Consider the following 22960-nt stretch of genomic DNA (forward strand, 5'->3'; position numbering starts at 1 on the left):
AAGAAATGTCTATACATAAATTGAGTTATAAATATGCATGACATCACCAAGAGCGGTTGTGCTTGTGGATTAATGCTGCAAAGTCTGTACCACCTTGCAGAAAACACTTTTAGAAAATGTAATGAACTACACAAATTAGAAATAACACTAGTTTTAAAATGTGTTAAAGATACACCTCTGTAGCTACAAAAGCAAGATCTAGTGATAAGAATAGTTCGTCATTCTGAAATGCAGTGATTACTACTAGTGTACATTTAATATAAATGCAAACAAAGTTTACAAGTCTTGAAAACAACACTCTTGATGCTACGCACTGAGACAATACTCTATATATATCAGTTTATTTTGCATGTAGAGAACAAAATCTAGTCAGTGTAATAATTTTTCTGCATTTAAATAGTAAAGTGCTTATTTTCCCACAAGAGTTTGTTCAATGTGAGAATACTGGGTCTTGCAATATCCTATAAAGCTTTCAATTTAAAGGTTACTTATAAAAATAAAATTTAAAAAAATAAGGAGAAGAGTTTTAGTGCCCCTTGCTCATTTTACCAGACATGCAATTTGCCCTTTTCGCATATAAAGTGGATTCAAAAATTTCCACTATAAGAAAAAAATGATTTTGCAAGCCAAACACTGTGTCAAGCTGCCTGTTTTATCTCTGTAGATGTGGATATTTTAAGACAGAAGATTTGCAAGACATTACACAATTATTTTTGCTTTTATTATTAAATGAGAAAGTCTGAATTGTTACATTGTCACACTGGTAGTCAGAAATGCTGCAGCGATGAAGACAGTCAATGCTGGGTCAACCCAAGTCCTCATTCTACAACATCTGTTTACAAAGAGATTATAGTAATGTTCAACACACCCAACACAACACTCCTTGCTTTCTTCAGAGTGCAGTTCCATCATTCTTCCTCTAGCAGGGCATGTTACTACATCTATATTTTTTTTGGACAACACATCCCCATATTTTCCTGGTATCAAAAAAAGCTTCTAGAGATGTTACAGAAATCTTCATACATCATCATCATCTGATGTATCACTGCTGCTTGTCTCAGAATCTTCATTTTCCAGAGCAGATTTGAAAGTGCTGTTTTTCCAGGGGCTAAATTTAAAATTACAGATGAGGCCATTTTTCAAAATGCCATGTTTCCGTAGTCCATTTTTTCGTAACTAAAATGGGAAAATAAAATGTTTTTAGGGAAAGGATGAACTAAACACAACAATCCACTGAATTTCAGCATTCTCTGTATCCAATCTATAGGCTACATTGGATCCAGAGCATTATCGGTTATACACTCATATAAAGAAAAATTCACAGAATCACAGAATTGTAGGGGTTGGAAGGGACCTCCAGAGATCATCGAGTCCAACCCCCCTGCCAAAGCAGGTTCCCTACACCAGCTCGCACAGTTAGGCATCCAGGCAGGTCTGGAACATCTCCAGAGAAGGAGACTCCACCACCTCCCTGGGCAGCCTGTTCCAGTGCTCCGTCACCTCACTGTAAAGAAGTTCTTGTGCACATTTGTGCGGAACTTCCTATGCTGCAGTTTCCGGCCGTTTCCCCTTGTCCTGTCTCCACTCACCACTGAAAACAGTCTGGCCTCACCACTATGGCCCCCAAACCTCAGATATTTATAGACCTGGATCAGGTCCCCTCTCAGTCTTCTTTTCTCAAGGCTGAACAGACCCAGGTCACTCAGGCTTTCTTCATAGGAGAGATGCTCCAGGCCCTTCACCATCTTTGTGGCCCTCCGCTGGACTCTTTCCAAGAGATCCCTGTCTTTTTTGTACTGGGGAGCCCAGAACTGGACGCAGTACTCCAGATGAGGCCTTACCAGGGCAGAGTAGAGGGGGAGGATCACCTCCCTCGACCTGCTGGCCAAGCTCTTTTTAATGCACCCCAGGATGCCATTGGCCCTCTTGGCCACAAGGGCACACTGCTGGCTCATGGCCAACCTGTCGTCCACCAGGACACCCAGGTCCTTCTCTGCAGAGCTCCCCTCCAGCAGCTCATCCCCCAACCTGTACCGGTGCATGCAATTATTCCTCCCCAGATGCAAGATTCTACACTTGCTTTTGTTAAACCTCATCCAGTTTTGTTCTGCCCAGCTCTTCAGCCTGTCCAGGTCTCACTGAATGGCAGCACGGCCTTCAGGCGTGTCAGCCAATCCTTCCAATTTTGTATCATCAGCAAACTTGCTGAGGGTGGCCACTATCCCCTCATCAAGGTTATTGATGAAGATGTTGAACAAGACCGGACCCAGCACCGACCCCTGAGGAACACCGCTGGTTACAGGCCTCCAACCAGACTCTGCACCACCAACAACGACCCTCTGTGCTCTGCCAGTCAGCCAGTTCTCAACCCACCTCACTGTCCACTCATCTATCCCACACTTCCTCAGCTTTGTTATAAGGATGTCATGGGAGACAGTATCAAATGCCTTTCTAAAATCAAGGTAGACTACATCTACTGCTCTTCCCCCATCCACCCAGCATGTGACAACATCATGACTACTCCTGATAACCTCCTTTTCTCCCAGTTGTCTGGAGATGGCATCCAGCACAAGCTGTTCCATCACCTTTCCAGGCACAGAGGTGAGGCTGACTGGCCTATAATTACCCAGGTCTTCCTTCTTGCCCTTTTTGAAGACTGGAGTGACGCTGGCTATCCTCCAGTCTTCAGGGACCTCCCCTGTTATCTAAGACTATCTATTATCTAAAAATGATGGAGAGCGGTTCAACAATGACCTCCACCAGCTCCCTCTGCACATGTGGATGCACCTCATCAGGTCCCATGGACTTGTGGAAGCTTAGTACTGCCTAGGCACTCATGCACCTCCTTTTCCTGACTAAAGGGAAGTCCCCCATTCCCCAGACCAGGGTGTGGGAAACCTGAGGGAGAGCCTTTTCACTGAAGACGGAAGTACCAGCTAACCAAGAACTTCTTCAATTGCACTAAGCCAAGCTCCTGCAGTGATCAAGTATACTCTCTTCCCCTCCACTTCCTCAGATGTTTTCCCCAGTAGCCCCTCCTGTAGGGTTCCTCCTGTGACCACAGTCTTTTTTTCAGAAAAAAAAAGTAGAATGTCTAGATTGAGGAAAATGCAATTCACTGGGCAATTTCCAGTGAAGCAAGACAAGGAAGCTACACAAAAACCATGACCAAAAATTTCTTTTCCTCAGATTGAGCTGAAGAGCTAGAAGTCCTGTGCAAGCCTGCAACTTGCAATGTTGAAAATAAGTACTGCTTTCCCTATCTTTTTAAACCAACTTCTGAAAGGGCAAAGGAAGCAAAAAAAGAAAGAAAAAGGGTGCTGAAATGGCATCATCTCTAACCATCAGAACTACTGGAGATTCTCCTCAAGATTAGGTACTTAAGAGTGGGCAACTGTAAGTTCATAACGGGACATTAGTGTAGCATTACCTGTTCACTAATGACTTGGAATTCCCTCATCTCGTCTTCTGTTAGTGGAGCATAAATTTCATCATTTTCACTATCTTCCTGCCAGCCCATTTCCTTTAACAACCTTAGGAATAAAATAAGAAACATGAGGAAATTTCTACACACACAAAGACAGTTCAAGCTCTTCCTATACCAGTGTAAAAATGTGTAATGAATGTATTAGTTCACCATTTTTTAAAACAGATTTCTAACCCAATTTTATGTAAAAATTTAAGGTAAGTTCTATAAGCATGAAGTTACCAGATTCTTCACAATTGATTCTGTTATGCCACTATACGTTCGGGTATAAAAGCTGCAAAAACTAAGCATTAAGAATGTGTTTTATAGATAAAGTATTAATTTCAAGTGAATATCTTCTCCACACTTGCATGTGTCAAGCACTACACTTCCTGCCATTAGGTTTCACATGTCAAATAGACGCAACTCCCTCAATAAATCTAGTGAACATGCTGGCACAGAAGTCAAATGTCCTCACTCCGGGATCATTTCTAATCAATGACAACGCTCCCAGACATAGCTGCACTTAGCATAAGATGACAAAATTTCCAAGTAAACTCTAATGGAAATCAGGCATTAAAATATAAACATATATATATATATACCTATATATTATATATATATATATATATATACATAAAAACAGATATTTATTTATGTATTTTCCTATTCTGTTTCAATTGGATGGGTGTTCACCAGAACTGCAGCAATAAACACAGCAAAAGAGAAAACAATTTGCAACATACACAAATTCAGCTGTTGATGCATGGGGTTTCTCTTGAATGCTTATCCATTGTTGGCACACTGTGGACTTCACAGCACATCAAACTACAATCTGTGTTCTCAAGATACGTTATCCAAGGGAAATGACTTGAGTACAACCAAGTGACCTTGGCTACCACTATGATATTCATCATATTCCTAAGATTCAAGATGGAAGAAAGTGATACCTTCATTTTAAGGCAAGACATCTACCTAAGATAGAAAAGAAAAAATGTATTTCTGGTGGAACAGTAGTGTACCTCCTCAAAAATAGTGTTAAAAGAAGATTCACACTGAGGCACAGTCTGCAGACTTCCTTCCTGGATAACAGAACAGCTATGAGAAGTGCTGCTGATGTCCTTCCATGTGACTACAACTACAAGCAAGTTTTGGGATGCGGGGAGGAAAAGAAAGAGACACACTTCAGAGTGTGCCTTCATTTGAGGCATCCAAGGATGAAATAATCAAATGTTTCAGCCAGTGCCAAAAATGGGACAAGAGTAAGCATACACATAGAAAATGCATTTAGATGTGAATGCATTGTGGAAACAGGGTTGATCACAGACATGTCCAACCCACAGACTGCATGTGGCCTGCTCCCTGCCCCAGGCCATCACAGTGGCAGCCCTTCCCTGCTGAGCAGGCCAACCCCAGGCACACACCCACTGCCCAGCAACAAGAAAACAACAGTGTGCAGTCAGCGCTGTCTGGGCTGAAACGAGGGCATGGAGAGGTGCAGTGCAATGCCAATTCAAGTTACACAAAATAATGCATTTTGATACACTGGCTAAACACACTGAACAGCAAGAAGTATGCAGATGTTTCCTGTTTAGTGAAAAGAATCTGAAAGCAGTTTCAAGATTGCCAAAACAATCATCAATTTATGTTTGTGACCCCATTTTCAGCCAGCAGAAATAGACTACCTTTAATTTTCAAATAAACTACATAGAGTTGCAATCAGATATTCCACTCAAAAATTGGATCATGTCTCATTATTAGGCTTTCCTCTAAGTTCTATCTTAACAAAGAAAAATCTCCCTCACTTCAGAGTCATGCCTTACTCAGTCATTGCTCTTTGGTAGTGCATACATTTATGAACGATTATTTTTAAGGACAAAGCACTGGAAGAGTAAAATTTCATCAAAAATCTCTGACAAAGACCTTGAGAACTGACAAAGAATCGCAACCACTTCCATCAACCAGTCTGATGCATTAGTTTCACAAAAACATGATTCAATATTCCACTTGTTTTATGGTTTCACTCCTCTTTTTTTCCATACTGTTTTGATAAAAAAATATTATAAATTAAAATATTTTCTTACTGTTTCTCTCTCTATATACATATATATAGTAAGAAAATATTTTAATATATTATATATATATAATATAAATATATATTTTGGCTGCTCCAAAAGTAATGCCTCGTATTTTTTTTTTTTTTTAATACTTGACCATAACACCACAAGCAGATGTGAATGGTATGGCAGTAGAGATTGAACCACCTTCCCACCAATATTCTGTTACATTTTGTTGCCATGTGACAGATGGCAGTAGAGGGACAGTCTGTCAAAATGAAGTCATGGAAATGCGAATGAAGCGAAGGCGTGTCACTGAATTCCTCCACACAGAAACAACAGCACCCACTGATGGGTTCACCAGGGGGAGGTCACGCCTGACCAACCTGGTAGCCATCTACAATGTCATTAAGGGCTGGGTAGATAGGGAGGGGGTGCAGTGGATGTAGTCTACCTTGATTTCAGCAAGGTATTTGATACTGTCTCCCACAACATCCTTATAACAAAGCTGAGGAAGTGTGGGATAGATGAGTGGACAGTGAGGTGGGTTGAGAACTGGCTGACTGGCAGAGCATAGAGGGTGGTGATCAGTGGCACAGAGTCCAATTGGAAACCTGTATTTAGCAGTGCTCTCCAGGAGTCAACGCTGTGTCCGGTCTTGCTCAACATCTCAATGTCATTAATGAGGGGACAGTGTCCACCCTCAGCAAGCTTGCTGATGATGCAAAGCGAGGAGGAATGGCTGATATACCAAAAGGCCATGCTGCCATTCAGCAAGGCCTGGACAGGCTGGAGAGCTGGGCAGAAGGAAATCAAATGAGATTTAACAAAATCAAGTGCAGAGTCTTGCACCCAGGGAGGAATATCCACATGCACCAGTGCAGGTCAGGGGATGACCTGGTGCAGAGGCACTCTTCAAAACGGGACCTGGGTGTCCTGGTAGACAACAGGTTAGCCAAGAGCCAGCAGTGTGTCCCAGTGGTCAAGAAGGCCAATGGCATCCTGGGGTGCATTAAAAAGAGCATGGCTTGTAGGTCAAGGAAGGTGATTTTCCCAATCTATTCTGTCCTGTTGAGGCCTCACCTGGAGTACTGAGTCCTATTCTGGGCTCCTCAGTACAAAAAGGACAGGGATCTCCTGGAAAGAGTCCAGCAGAGGTCCAGGAAGATGATAAAGGGCCTGGAGCATCTCCCCTTCACTGAGGAAAGGCTGAGCAACCCGGATCTGTTCAGCCTTGAGAAAAGAAGACTCAGAGGGGATCTGATCTATATGTCTATAAATATCTAAAGCGTGGAAGGCAAAAGGACAAGGCCAGACTTTTTTCAGCAGCAAGTGGAGACAAGACAAGGGGAAATGGACACAAACTGAAGCATAGGAAATTCTGCACAAATGTGCATACAAACTCTTCATAATAAGGGTGATGGAGAATGGGAAGAGGCTGCCCAGCGGGGTTGTGGAGTCTCCTTCTCTAGAGATATTCAAGATCCGCCTGGACCATCCACACAACCTGGTCTAGGGAGCCTGCTTTGGCAGGGGGGGTGGACTTGATCTCTAGAGATCCCTTCCAGCCCCTACAGTTCTTTGATTCTGTGATATTTCTGGAGACCAAACAGTGGATGTGAGCACAATGAGGCAGTAGGTGGTGCTTTTCAGCAGTGACAACAACGACCATCCTCTCTGGTGCAGGTTTTGACAAGCATGCCATACTGGCAAAAACGCATAGCTAATCACGGTGACTACATTTAAAAAAATATGTTTTGTAGTTGAGATCTTTCTCTATCAAACAGAGTTGCTGTGCTCATTGTATCTGTTGCAGTTTCCATGGAAATAAATAGGAGACATTACATTTCGAGCAACCCACGTATATGCAGCCCAAGACAATTCCTCTTCAATATGTGTGGTTCAGGCAAGCTGAAAGGTTGGACACCCATGGTTTATCTTACGGTGAAGACACTGTGGCATTTAATGATGTTCACATATTTTCTCACTGAAAAGATTCTGCCAAAAGGATAAGCAGCTTCTTCAGGCAAACCAAACACCTGTAAACCTTGTATCTTAAAGGAAATAAACACTGTTTCACAAAAAGTAAAAAGGATTCTAATACCATATGCCAGAACTGGTACAGGAAACTGACACTCTTAGTTGGATAACAGTGAATATATTAAAACAGAGGTTGTAAGATGATTCAAGTTGATGCCTGATGTAAAACCCTGCCTAGAAAAAGTTCCAGGTCCAAACACAACACAAGTGCAGTGAATAAATGTGCAAGTGACTAAAATGATATCACTAACCATTATTAAAACCACATTAAAAGTCCAGAACTGTAGAAGAGGAAGAGAACAGCACTACTGAGTCTGCTTAAAGAAGTTAACAAGACAATAATGGAAGTCACATCCTCTGTGTTGTTTAGAGGCAATTAGACAATGTGACTGCTAGGAAAAGTGATACCATCAGAAAGCAGAACAAATAATACATATGTCATCTGAAACTTTTATGACAGAATATATCCACTTGTATACACATACAAAAAAATACTTTCAGTGATATCGTTTTAGCAACAATAATTTGTTATAAAGTCTTACTGCAAGCATGCTAGAATGTTAGCAGAATTATGTATAATTAAGTGGAAAGCTACACTGCTTCTGTTAATATAAGTAAAGTTAAGGACAGTAGTTAATTAACTTAAGCAACATCATCTAAAGCTGACAGGACCACTGCATCTTTAAAGCAACATTAGGAACTACACTTAAAAAACTACAGTTTAGTAAACTTCGCACCAGCAGGATAAGCAGGATAATCAGAGCACCGTGAAGCCTTCTGTAGCAGAAGGAAAACCCAAAACACATTTTGCACATGTGCCAATTCATTATTAGACATGCATAAGCTTCTAGTGAGTTGGTCACTTCAGATTTCCTCTAAAAAGGCTTACTGTAATACCTGTTTACATGCCACAGGTCACAGTCAAGAGCCTAGTACAGAGTGCAGATGCACAATATCTCTGGAATATCACAGAGAGGCTTGCCTAGAAAACTTATGAAGGTAATTCAAAGTAATTTAAATTAACCAGTAAGAGTTACTTCAGATTGAAGTTACAACTTCAATCTTCTAGTCAAAAATTACTGCCAGCAGCCATTAGCAGCCCAAGTTTTCTGTCTCCATAGCCAATGGGTGGGAGAGGAATAACATACAATCACTGTAAAAAGATTGTGGATTTCTTTAGTTACCAGAAGCAGTTTAAAAGAGCTCACAACAAGCTCATCTCCAGACTTGTGCTATGACTTTCCAGCAGGGCTATTCTCATCTCTCTCACGTTACTGTTAACTTCAATCCTCTGAATTTTTTTCCCTTTCCACTGCACTGTCTTACAATCCCACTAACCGCATTATAACAGCTATAAAAATAATCTTTTATTTAGTGACAAGTTTTATATAATATGCAGCATTTAAAGCATCATTAGAAGAGATAGGAATGACATGTACTGTTCCTCCGAGATAAGCAGATCCATTTGCTTTATTTTTTTTACAAGGAAATAAATTCTTAGTAAAGCAGGTTAAAGATGACAATATATATAAGGTCTAGTAGAAATAAAGTAATTCCATGTTAAATTAGTATTACTAAAATTAAATCTTTCACAGTATGCTTAAAATACGTTTTGTATTCTCAATTATCAGATTCTGAATTCTAAGCTAGTAAGAATTCAAGGCATGATTACTTACGACGAAAAAACATTTTATGTAAGAAGCACATACCTATGCTCTGCCTCAAGCGAGCTTGAAAGAATATCTGCCTGAGGAAAAGCTGAAGATCGAATGACCTGTTGAGATGTAATTGAAGCATTGCCATTCTGTTGTGAAATTTCATTTTCAAAGTTTTGGTTTATATCTCTCTTGTGATGAGTACTGTTGCTTTTATGCAAGTTAAGGGAGTCACCATCCTGTTAAAATATAATATATATATGTGTATTGCATAGTTCAAAAGTAAATTGCATTCTGAAAGTGCTGCAGTTGAGTGATTCTGCTGAATTTAAATGGAGAATTACATTTCAATAGCATTACAATACATGGACACTACACAACTCTTAGGTTATACCACTGAACTAGTAAAGTAGAAAGCAAGTCCCATGCTCTGCCTCATGCTTTTCTACAAAGTTTTAAACATGTCTTAAAAACTCAAGCTTATTTGTAAATGTATGAAAGTTATCTGTTGAACTTAAAACTAGGGTTCCTAACTTAATAAATATTGTGTGTGTCGGCAGAGTTTGAAAGCACAAAGGACTTGGTTTAAAGGGCAGGTCACAGTCACCATCAACCAGAAAACTCACCTTCTGCATGTTCAGACTCCCTACATTCAGACTACACCCACAGTACTTCTCACTCTGTTACTACAGTGGTAACTTACTAGCCATGACATACCAACTTGGAAGAGAGTTTGTTAAGAAAACGAATTGTTAGGGTTCACATGGCTTTTTGAAGTTCTTCAATCCTACAAACCTAAAATGCTTCTTCGTATTGTACTCTTCCAGCAATTTCTAACTCTTACTCAGTAATTAGCCAAACAGCCTCAGAAGTCTTAGCAACTATAAGAACAGAGCATGATCATTATCTAAGCTAGCCCCTTTTTGACAACAAAAGCCTCAGAGCTGGCATAAAACACCACTATCCATAGCAGGAGGTAATCACTCAATCAGCAAGCTTTGCATTGTAAGTAATCCTATTTCTGAATATAGGATTGAGACCATAAGCAGCATTTCCCTTTCACTCAGTGATAGCTGCTTCCAGAAACTTCAGAATGCACACCCAAAATTTATTAAAATTTAAAAGATATCCCAGTAAATATATAATCAGCTGTTAAATCATAAACATGGAGAATTTAACTCAGATTATCAGAGAACATTAAAGAACTCTAATGTATTAAATGTACTGGGGCAACAGAGCTTCCTCCAAACATGACTCAGCTGCCAATCACCATCTGCCACGTTATTTCAGTCCCCATCACTGTGGAAAGTAGGACAAGTATTACTGGCACATGATTGTTTGTTTTGGATTTTTAAACTTCAACTTCTTTCCATTAGTTAAACATCAATGGCAACAAGATACCTGTCATTACTAAATACTCCAACCTATGTGTAACATACAAATGTCCAAGGATATTATGACTTCTACTGCTAAAAACATTTTTTTTCCCACTCAAATAAACTGTCTCTGAATAACAGCTGCGTACAGTGGGACAATCAAACACATCTGAACTTCAAGTACCACGAAAATATTAAGAACTCAAAGCAATTCTAGGAACTCAAACTCCTATCATGTTCACACAGTAATTTCCACTGTTTCACACTGTTTCCCGAGATCTTTCTAAGCTTCAATCAAAAACTCTTTGCATTTCTTAAACACCACTGCATCAGATGTCCTAGAGTGCACAGAAACAGAATGTCTAATGAAAAGATACAGCTGATACATACAGCCAAGTTTTATTTTGCCCAAAATCAAAACAAGGTCAGAAAAGTCAGTTTCACTTTCAGGAGGAACACACAGTTGCACAATTTCTTTTTCTTTCATATCTCTGAATCAAAATAATTCTTTTTCAAAACCAGTTTTTGTTTTATTGCTCACATAATCACTTCACCCTAAATAACATATTACTTACTAATACCCATACTACATAAGTTAACCCTGCTTACGGCTTGTTACTTCCTGGTAGCTGAGACATGAATATTCTCAATGCCAGCCAGGCACTACATGGAGTGATCCTGCATGAAAGAAACCTGACAAATTAACATATACAGCATAGGTTTCCTAGGTATCAATCGGGAAGCAGAAACAGGTCCCTTATAATGCACATAAATAAAAATACTGCTCCTATGTCTACATTAGGAACAGAGAGAGCTTCTGGGTATGTAAGAATTCTTGTTAAAAAGGAAATAATCTGAAAAGCAAAACCAAGTTTTTCCATTAATTATTTTTCTAGAATTATTAACAGCCAAGATGCAAGATACTGCCCTCCTGAAAGATTAGGTTAGTGTATTAAGTTTCTTTATTCTTTTTATTGAAACAGGCTGCCCAGGGAGATGGCAGTTATCACCTCAGAAAGTTTACAAGAAAAGGCTAGATGTCACAATGAGTGACAATGTTTAGTGGACACATGGATTGATGTTTGGCCTAGGGAGGTAGTATTAGTGGTCTCTTCCAACATTAATGATCCTATTGTTGCTAAAGGCTAAAATGTCCTTGGAATATTTACATCTATCAACAAATCTGGCAGTAGAAAAAACAAATCACTAAGACTCAGTGGAGAAAGTAGAATTCAGAGCAAATCCATCTAAAGCTAAGTCCCTTCCTGCATCTAGAGATCCAGGATCACAACTGAACAACCGCTCAGAAGAAAAAAATACAGGTTACTTTCAGTCTGAACCCATTACTGCTGGGTATACAAGGTATGAAGAAAATCACCTTCTCTTGCCCAGCATTCTCATCCTCATGTTCTTCTTCCACTCCATCTCGTTTCAGTGCTTTCAAAAATTCACTCTTCTTATCAGTCCGCATTCTTGTCAATTTTGTTAAACGAGGCTGACCAACTTTGTCAACAGGGGATGAAGAATTTGACCGATTACACTAACGTAGGGAGTAAAATAATAACAGGACTATTAGAAGTACAATCATTTATAAAAGACTGAACAAAAGACACAAAGCTTCTCAGGAACTAGTACTGCATGTATAGCCAGAGTCCAAAGCAGAGGGAAAATATTTGTATTTTAGTGTTTATGTTTGTCACACATAGACAAAGGGACTCAAGTTTACGGAGCACTGCTAATAGTTGAGTTACTTCACTATGTTCACTCCAAACCAAGCCTACAAACAAACCATGCAGTATCTGAAGACCACCAAGATACCTTCCACAATACCCACTCTCACATTTACTCCAAAAAATATACTTATTTAATACAGTTCAATATAAAATCTATTTATCCATTTATTTAACCAAACAAATTAAAAATTATATACACGCGATTAAAATTACAGCCATTGCTTTACCTCTCTCACTGCGTTCTGGGATACAGGAAATGCTTTGGCAGTTGATTTGAAAGGACTGAAATTGCCACTACCACATGAAGATTCATGAGGAAATGGATTCACAAGTTTATTTTCTTTTGCTTGGCTTTTCCACTGTGTATGCTTAAAAATATATAAGGAATCATTAAATACAACAGGATTATTTTTAAAAATCTCAAAAAAATGACTAAGCAAAAGCAAAACTATTACAACTGTTTACAACCGTAACTTCGCATAAACGTGTTTTCTTGTAGAAAAGAGACTGTTTATGAGCAATTCATCTTCTCACAAATGCTGTTTATGTTGTTCATTTAAAGAGTTAGATCTAAAAATAATTAAAACCCTCATATCTGATGTATTAAGATAAGAAATATGAGAGTCTTCAACAGCTGCAATCAATGTTTTCAATGCATTAAGCTGCACAGTTAAGAACATTTCCATCAGATGCTCTCAGGAATACAGAAATTCCCAGACAAAAGCCGAAAGATGAACATGGAAAAATGCTTTTGGAATGAGACCAGATACCCACCTCAAGAATTGGGTTAAATTCTGAAGGTATTTTTAGACCAGTTATTGCTCTCCTTTTCTGTTAAAATTATACATGCAAAAAGCAATGCTATTTCATAAATTAAAAATATCATTCTCGTGTGGACAAATCTCAGGCTTCTCAAAAAATGTGAATGAGAAATAAATGGAAATTCAATAACACTAGAATTTTAAAGAAAAAAAAAAAAAAAAAGCATTTCGAGTTACTTCTAGGCTACATGGCTCTTCAAGTATTCAATACTTTCAATACTTGAAAGCATGCTTTAGCCACAAAATTCTCAGGAGTGAAACAGCTCTAATTCTGAATGTGCTCTTTTTTTCCCCTCCCAGAATGTAATTCATGCCAACACATCAAAGACTCACCTTTGCAGATGGAGTGGCAGGTTTAGGGACCAATCCTTTATAAACATTTGTGCCAGTACCATTTTTTACTGGCTGTGAATGAAGATTTCCTACTACAGGGAATCCAGATATCTGCAGTTCTTTTGTACTGCTCTTTTTAATGACAAGCATCCTTGAAGATCTGGATTTAGGGTTCAAAGGATACTCTAAAAAAACAAAAAACAAAAATAAAAAAACAAACAAACAAAAATTCTTGTGCATGTATACACAGTGTTAAATTTCTAGTTCACAGGTTACTGGATAGCCATATGGTCCATAGGCATAAAAGCAGGAACTTTTTCAGCACTAGTTCCAAAATAACCTAGTGAACAAATCCAGATAAACTGAAGACCTGTTCAGTTTTCTACAACCATCATCAGTAAAAAAAATTTCTCGACAACACAAGAATTTTACTTTCAAAAAGTAAAGATACTCCTCAGTCAAAGAAATTAGCTACACAGCTCTTGTTGACAAATCTAATATCAAAACACTGTTAATTGCTAATAGAATAAAATAGTTCAGTCGGAAGGGGCCTTCAAACATCATTTAGTAGAACTGCCTGACTACCGCAAAACACAATTACAGAGGGCATTACTCAAATGCCTCTTCACCACTGACAAACACATGGCATCATCAACCTAACCAGGAAGCCTCTTGTACTGTTAGACCACCTTAACTATAAAAAAGTGTTTCCCGTTGTCCAGACTGACCCTTCCCTGGCAGCTCTGTGCCATTTCTGTCCTGCCATCAGTTCCTAAGAGCAGAGTGCGGCACATCCCTCAGCTCAGTGTCCTGAGGGAGCTGCAGGGAACAGCCTCCTCTTTTCTAGACCAACCCAAATGCCCTCAGCCTTTCATGGCAAGACATGCTGTCCAGTCCTGTTATCAGCTTTGATGCCTCCTACGGATGCTTTCAATGATCTCAACATCAGTCTTCAAGGTTAGGGTGCACCAACACTGAATATAGCAGGACAATCACCTCTTAATAATTGATTATGTTGTGTTTGATGTACCCCAAAATACAGTTTGCCCTCTTCGTCACATCTTCAAAAGAAAGTATGGCTTTTATATTTTCCTCTAAGATTACCAAAGAATTGGTATTTGCATATTAACAGCTCAGTTTAGAGCCAAACATACCAAACTGAGGCCTCTATAAACACGACAGGAGTACATGCAAACTGCTCCAGACAAAGCATCAGCCAGTTTATGACCTCCATGTCATGGTTTCTCGTCAATCTTTTCAACAGTTCTAATCAGTAAGAAGCATTCCTTCACAAAGCTAGAAATCACACCAATACCAGTGACCTACTTTTAGCACATTTCCTCTTGGGAGACAAATTCTTGACATCCTTACAAAAAGATGCACACTCATTCTGGGCTAAGAACATCAGCTGTGGCTGCATCTAGAGACCAGCAGATTTATATCCAAACAGAAGTGTTACCTCTCCTACAGGAAGATTCTCACACTGCAATAATACTGAAACTTCCTCAATTTCAATCCACATCTTTGTAATATCCTAAAAGAAATTCCCGTGTTTTGAATAAAGCATTTCTTTTACATTTTTGTATTCAACATCAAAAATACTCACCCCACACACCTGCTGCTAAAGATTTATTCTGGGTTGGCTCCCTCTCATATTCAGGATTCAAAGATGGCTGAAAGGAAAAGATATCATTATTTAAAATGAAATTTTAAAAGCCTTGAATCTTAGGACCAATTAAACAATCATGACACCATCCACTGCCCAAGATTTTTAAATGGAGACAGAATATTTCCTCTGAACACCAAATTTATCAATGCTCACTTGTTTCTATTCTCCAACATTCAAGCAACAGTCAATACCATTATACTAACTACCCACGGAAAACAAAATAAAACAATGAAAAATCCACAAAAAAAAAAAAAAAAAAGTGTATCGCTCTTCAAAGAGAAAGCTGTTTTCCTCTTACACCTTAGAATTTTAGCTTGAAACACATAATTCCAAATGGTCAGAAAGACCACATTGTTAGTACTTTACATTATCAAGTAAGGTAATTTCATAGACCTTAATACATACATATGCCACAGTAAATCATGGCAAAAGACTACAAATTCAGAAACTACCCAGCTGTAGTTTCACTCTATAATAAAAAAATGCAATGATAAAAATGGGAGAGTAAGAAGAGAAACAAGTAAGTGGACAAATGACTCATATCCCCTTACCTATGGGAAGGGTGATCCCTTATATGTTGATCTGTAACTGGTGAAATCTCATGAAGTAGCTTGTAATGGACAAAATAGCACTTGCAGAAACAACAAAACCTTGTGTATTATAATTAGAATTAACTTACAAAATCCTCAGCCTCAAATTGTTTGGATACTTCCTTGTCTTCTTTTTTCCCAGGATCATTATCAGGTACATTGTTTTCACGCAGTCCCTGGTTTTTTCCACAGTGGAAAGTGCTGGTACGAGAGCGGGAACCTCCGCCATGGTATCCCCCACGATGGTTTATATTTTCTGTACCATTTCTGCCTTGTGAACGCCAACCATTCTTCTCTTTTCTCCCAAAATGCCCTTAGATTTTTGAATTTAAAAGAAACATAAGTACTTTTGGAAAAACAAATCCTCTTCTGCAAAATTGTTAGAGAATTTAAGCAAGCAGCTCTATCTATATATGGGACATAACTGCATAGTGAACTTAAGCTTTCATTCACCATAACCAGCAGGAAAGACTCATATAACCGTGATGGAAAAAGATGACAGAAGTCCAATGTAATGATTACTCAGCCTCCTTTCTTGGCTTTTCATTTACATGTTGTTGGCCGAAGAATTAACTCCACAGCCTTCTTAAAAGAAATGGACTGCTCCAACCAGCAACTCCAACTTTCTGTTGCCTCTGTTTTACCGCAGAACACAGTGCTTAACACAGGGCTAAGATTTTTTTTCTAGTCAGAATGCTAAAAGCAGTGATGCAAATGCGTTTAAAACATTTCATGAAATCTGAATTATACCTCCATTAGCTCGTCCAGTGTTAGCATCAAACCCATCAGAAGAGTTGTGCCTTCTGCGATTTGCTTCACAACGATTCTCTGTCCATGAACAATGTTCAGAATGCTTCTCAAAGTTCAACGATGACTGTAAAGAAAACATCTGATTAATAACAAGAGATGAATTATCAGAACTCTAACATACGTATTATACAGTACATACAATTTTAAAAAAGATTTTGGGAGATGATACAAAAATTCTCAAGTATAAGCACATTCAAAATTATGTCATCACCCTTTAAACCAGTAGAATCAAAAGATATATTTTCCACTCCAGGATACCAAAAAACGCTGAGGACCACGACTGTGACACAAAGCAAAAATGCAAGTGTTTATTTAAGTTTGGCAGCAGAATGGAGACAAGTGATGTGTTACAGTAGAGGAAAAATTTTAAAAAAGGTAAGGAAGGATGCAAGATCACAGTTGGGAATGGAAGGCAAACATTAAAATTTATAACCTGAAAGAACTGAAGCAAAATTGAGCACTGCCTTAGACAAGAGTGGGAGTGACACATTTGAGGAGATGATGAAAGCACGTGAAGAAAAAGAAAAAAGCACAATCTGCTTTATAAATACAAGAAGTTCTCGTCATGGTAACCACTTGCCATATGCCACTAGATCTATAAGAGATACAAAGACCAAAAGAACACTATTAGATAGAGAAAACTCTCTGCTACAAAACAATCTCTTTCAACAGTCACCACCATTAGCTATGCAGTTTCATCAGCCATTAATAAGAGCCACACTGACAAAAATCTTCTCCAACAGAAATGACCCACTGCCACCATCACCACTGCTAAAACACACCACCTACTGCCATGCTGTGCTCATGTCCACTGCTTGGTCTCCATCAACTTCAGCAAGTATCAATGAATGCCAGTGGTACCACATTTTCCACATGGGGAAATTCAATGACACACCTTTGCTTCATCCACACTTCCACATCAGACACCATTGTATCAGATTGCCCCTCTGCTGCCACCTGTCACACAGCATAAATCTAACTGGATACTGGAGGAAGGTTCAACCTCTACTGCCATACCACCAACATCCACCTCTGACATCATGAACCAACATAATAAAATAGGAGTCATTACTTCAAAAGGAGCCTTACAACATTAACACTGACACTACAGAATTCAGACTAAGAGCAAACGCAGCTCTGCTTTTTACCATTAACCCACATGATGCATCACTTACAAAGGGCGTGCAACTTTTGTAACTACAAAGATAAACACTGAAAATACCATCGTAATACAGCCATGAATGAACATGAGTGAAAGTGTAAGCCCCAAAGTTAAATTCAGTTGTTATCCATTAACATTAAACATGTTCTAGTAATATTTTAATTATTCTACTGATCAAAATAAGTAGGGAAAAAAAAAAAAAAAAAAAAAAAAAAAAAAAGGAAGCCGCAGTAAGAGATTTTGCTACTCTGGAAAGTATCCTGAAGAACTTTTTCCCCACCACTAACTCTATCAAGGGACCAGCACACAAAAATTGACTAGTTCTTCCATTAATACCAATTGCAGTACTCAAGGTGCTGTTCAAAATCCACTATTTGAAATTCAATCTCAAATAAACAATAAATATATTTAAATATGAAGCATGCATTATCAAATTTTATAGAAGTCCATCTCTATTTGAGACCTGGAAACTTCGCAAACTTGGAGGTGGGAGAGAAAAGAAGGGAAAAAACAACCATCCAGTCAAAAAGCCACAAAAAATTCTAAGTGATTTATGTGGTTAGTAAATGATAAGGAATCTCATTATCAGTTATAAGCAAGCTTTGAATTAGCCACTACAAATCTAAAAGCTCCACACTTGCTGACGGTAGGTAACATTTTAGACTATAGCTTTGCATGTCAATTTACATAACATAACCTACTAATATCGCCTTCGGAGTTTCATTTCTTTTAATAACCTTGAAGAACAATCACACTCAAAGTATAAGTGATAACACTTCACACATACTGTTCAAGTCATACTTGATACAATCCATCTGGAGCTGCTACACTATGTGCAAAGATCATGCAGTTTGCATTTTCCCCACAAGATGGAGATATCAATCTATCAAAACTCCTGTTGCAAAGAACACAGTAAACTTTGTAATCAAAAGGAAATCTATCAGCAATTTCTGTAAACTGAGAAATTATCTGACTCAATTCAGCCGGGCAAGAAAGAAAGCAAAACAAATTTCTGAAGCGTAAGTCTTCCTGCTTTAACACAAAGTTAACAGTCAACCTTGGGAAAAAATAAAAATAAAAAATGTCACCCTTCTGTCTGCAATCGCCTCAGATGCATTTTACAGAAATCCTTCCAGAAAAACTTTGTCTGTATTCCAAGATGGCTTCACTATTCACGTCAGCCCAATTACAGTACTGCACTGATGCAAACATATTATTTCCAGGCCTGAACTAAGGCTTTTCAGTAGTTGACTACTTAGCTAAGTATACTTTGCTATGTAAGTAACAGGAAAATGATGTAAAAATTATCCTTCAGAAGAAATCAGTATCAACAGATGAAGTGGATTTCAGTCAAAATGTGAGCTGTATCAGTCATATTAAGAAAGTTGTTTTGGTTTTACGATTTTTGGTTATCGGTATTCCACATCATAACACCATGTAGTGCTCTGGGAGTCAAACTGTTAATGCTCCAGTTCCGGGCACCAGTCTGGAAGAGAAGAACCACCACATTCCCCAGGGGGCTGTGCAGTCAGAGAGCAGATATAACCCCTGGCATGGTCACCTGATGCCACCTTCTTCATCTGCTCTCCTCCCTGCTGCTCAACCAGACTGCACATCTCACCTTAGTGCTATGGTGAGGCCTATCCACCTTTCGGACACTCTTATCATATTTATTAGCTTTGATTCTAATTATATTGTATAACAGTGTGTTATCTTGCATTCCAGTACCATATTTAGTAAATTAGTTTGTTTCTCCTCAGATCATTCCTGCTGTTTTTAATTACTTTGAGGTCCCCAGTTTCCCTTTCCTAGAGGCGCAGATTCACGAAATCCCAGTCATGGAACTGGGCCAAACCAGCCCATAAACCGTTGACAGAAAGCACACTCATATTCCCAATTTCATTCCATTGATTTTTCTAACTCTAGCGTTTACCGGCATGAGGAAACAGCCCTAGCAATCCAGGCTGCAGCAGGACCCAAACCTCCCCAAAAAACAGTTTCTCACAATGCCTCTTCCAGGAAATATAAGCTGAAAGGGCAGAGTTCAGTTCCTTCTTTTCAAGTCTACTGATACTGTTGCCTCATCCTAGCTCCACTTTGCATGAGACACTTCCTATTTCATACCATCCTTCATCTCTGTGTGAGACGCTTCCTATTTCATCCCATCTTTCATCTCTCTTATCCGTTCTTCTCTGCAGCTGCCTTGTTCAGATACAGGAAGCATCAAACACCTATTCAAGGAATTACTGGGGGTGGAAAATCTGTACAGGTCACATCTGCAATCCCTCTTATATAGGAGTGACAGAATAAACTGATTATATAAATTATGAAACACTACACATGGGTAGGACAAATAAGACCGTTCAAGTGTTTAGTAACCAAAGGGACCACATATCACAAAATGTTCTTCACTGAAGGAAGGGCTAACACAACAGACATCGGAGCAAAAGTACCATAATAGAAAAAGCATACAGCTACTAAGTTTTTAGAAACAGAACCACAGAATGGCCCGGGTTGGAAGGGACCTCAAGCATCAAACTCCCACCCCCCCGTCACAGGCAGGGCCACCAACCTCCCCACTTACTATTAGACCAGGCTGCTCAGGGCTCCATCCGACCTGGCCATGAACATCTCCAGGAATGGGACATCCACAGCCTCTCTGGGCAGCCTGTTCCAGCACCTCACCACTCTCATAGTATAGAACTATATAGAACACACAGCTGAGGAAGGAGTTGACAAAAGACAACTCATTCCATAAATACATATATTCTGTAGTACTGGGATGCTGCTGGAACCCCAGTCGATAATGTCGATACAGCGGTATAAATGTAAGCATGCAAGTAAATCTCTTCCAGTACATTCTTGGAATAAGTGGAGATTAAGTGCTTTAATGTGGTGACATTAAACTAAGCTCTGTTAATTACTTCTGTGGAAAATACAGACACTGGAAAGAATAAATTACAGAGTTAACTTCAGTAATCAAGCTGAATAAAAACAAACATTACAGGAACGTCTGAAAACTGATAAGCCTGATGTTCCTTTAACAGCAACTGAAAGCTGCTGCTAGACTACTCAAATTAAAGAAGTTAGCTAGTTCTGTGTAGAAAAAAAATAATACAAAGAGGCATAAGTTAAGGACACAGAATTTTAAAAAAAAAAAGAAAAGAAAAGAAAATGTATGTGTGCACATGTGTGTAGGTACTTAAGTAACGCAATGGAGACACAACCAGTGCTGAGTGCTGACTGTGCAAAGGCCTATTTCCATATTTGAAAAAGGCTAAAATTTTCATGAAAATGAAATACTAAAAAAAATTTACACATTAAAACAAAGCACTATCATTCTCATGCAGACACAGACATTACTTTCAGAAGATTAAAAGAAAGGCAGGTCTACAGATAGAAATACAAAATAAATGACAGGAGTTTAAAATGCTCAGTGCTGCCTTTACTTCTGCATAAACACTAGTTTGAAAGGATAGAAAGATAGGCCAGAAAAAAAGAAACATTTATACGAGTGCCATATATTCAAGAATAGCTAAAAACCATAATGATTTAGGGATTGCTATTTCATATTCTCAAGTTAACTTCTGCATTTTTTTAACTCAGTAGTCATAGCCTAGGTGGAACAGGCATAGCGAGGATGCACAATTACCATCAACAACTGAAGAGTCATTACAGAAAATCTATTTCAAAATCATTTTTTTTAATCACTTGACTGATCAAATAAGAAAAAACATTCTCTAAAATGTATATGACACAAAGCAAAACCAACAGCAAGATCATCAAGGACGTGCCTTGATCTCATTTCCTCTAGCAATACATTCATTTCAAACTATCAATAAAAAAAAATTTTAACCCAAGAACAGCTCTGATAATCTGTGCACGTGCTTCATTCCTTGAACTCAGCTATTCAAGCAGAAACTCCAGAGGTATAAACTTGATAACCAAGGTTCAACTATTTAAATTACAACAAGTAAGATTTTCCAGGAATTACCATGTTATCACTCTTCCCACATTTGTGAACAGACACATTTTTGTAATGACCAATGCTATGACATTTAGACCTGTTTATTAATGAAACTGTTGGATCAGAACTACAGAAAGACATACCTTTGTTGACGATGGTGGAGTAGGAAAATTAAGCCAGGCTGGAGCAAAGTCATGCTGCGCCATTTAGGTCCAGTCTCTCCAAATCAATGAAACAAGGCTTTAGCACCTCATGGCAAGTCCCTGTAATTGGAAAAAAAAAAGGAAACAGGAAATGAGTGCTTTACTCATTCTGTTTATCTTACATGAATATCACACCTGTGGCGTTTTGATCATTAATTTCCCTATGTTTTCTTGTATTATTTTCTCAGACAGATATGGTTTGAAGTCTTACTTAGCTTTACTTCATTACATCATATTTATCCTGTTATTACTGAAGAGTCACACTAAGGAAATTTTTCATAAAGGTCATAAAAATAAAACTAACATTCCTTCATTTTCCCCTAAAAACAGGATAAAGGATTTTGTGTAAGGTCTGATTAGAGAGATATGAAAAATTATCACATTAGAATACTTTCTAGTACTGCCCAGAACAGACAGCAGGAGCTTCTTTATTAGCTTCCTAGAAGAAGCTGATTTTTCAAATTAGCCCCCCAAAATTAATATCAGCCACCATGTCAAGATTCCTCAAGAAAATACTAAAATGCCTATGGTCACCAAGAACCCTGTATTTTCTCAACACTGAATGGAAACACAGCCAAAGTATCTACAGATTCTGTCAAAATCCAGTAGGGTTGTCTAGTTTGAAAATGAACAAGATAACAACTTAAGTCAAAACCCAAGAGTACTTTTTCTACCCAAAAGCAAAAAAAAAAAAAATCTCTCAGTAAATAGAAGAATGCAAGATAATACAAACTACAGTACTTAAAGCTGAACTATAGCACTGAAAGAAATGGATGAAATGCTGACAGGATTACAGGGTTAACTGAATCAGGCTCTTCTGTTAGATACTGTAAAACTGTCAATGATTAAAATGCGTTTTAAGTATCAGATAAGCAGTACTAGAAATTCAGCTAGTAAAAAGAATTAACATCCAAATGCATGTTACAGGGAGAGACAAGGTATTGCACAGAGATATGCATTTCATGTCTCCCCATAAGAAAGTGCGGATCAGCATGCACAGATGTGTGTTACTCAACACTGCTGTAATTTGAGTAAACTTTAGTAAAAGCTGTGGAATCTGAACTTCATAACCGACAAT

The 22960-nt window shown here is 38.5% G+C and overlaps 1 protein-coding gene across 2 annotated transcripts; it reads right to left on the minus strand.

Annotated features, from left to right (window-relative positions):
- Positions 1-1017: 1017 nt before the first annotated feature.
- Positions 1018-21885, minus strand: GPBP1 (GC-rich promoter binding protein 1; the record flags this gene model as incomplete). 2 transcript variants are annotated; one of them, XM_079548942.1, is made up of 10 exons in its annotated part: positions 1018-1176; positions 3431-3533; positions 9273-9457; positions 11973-12134; positions 12555-12695; positions 13482-13666; positions 15088-15154; positions 15830-16053; positions 16491-16614; positions 21823-21885. In XM_079548942.1, the coding sequence occupies 10 exons, from the start codon at positions 21883-21885 to the stop codon at positions 1018-1020; spliced, it is 1413 nt and encodes a 470-aa protein (XP_079405068.1). The 2 variants fall into 2 exon arrangements, with proteins under 2 accessions (XP_079405068.1, XP_079405067.1); XM_079548941.1 differs by having other exon boundaries at positions 16491-16623; positions 21811-21885.
- Between the last annotated feature and the right edge of the window lie 1075 nt (positions 21886-22960).

The sequence above is a fragment of the Tetrao urogallus genome, assembly GCF_951394365.1.
Source record: "Tetrao urogallus genome assembly, chromosome: Z".
NCBI lineage: Eukaryota > Metazoa > Chordata > Aves > Galliformes > Phasianidae > Tetrao > Tetrao urogallus.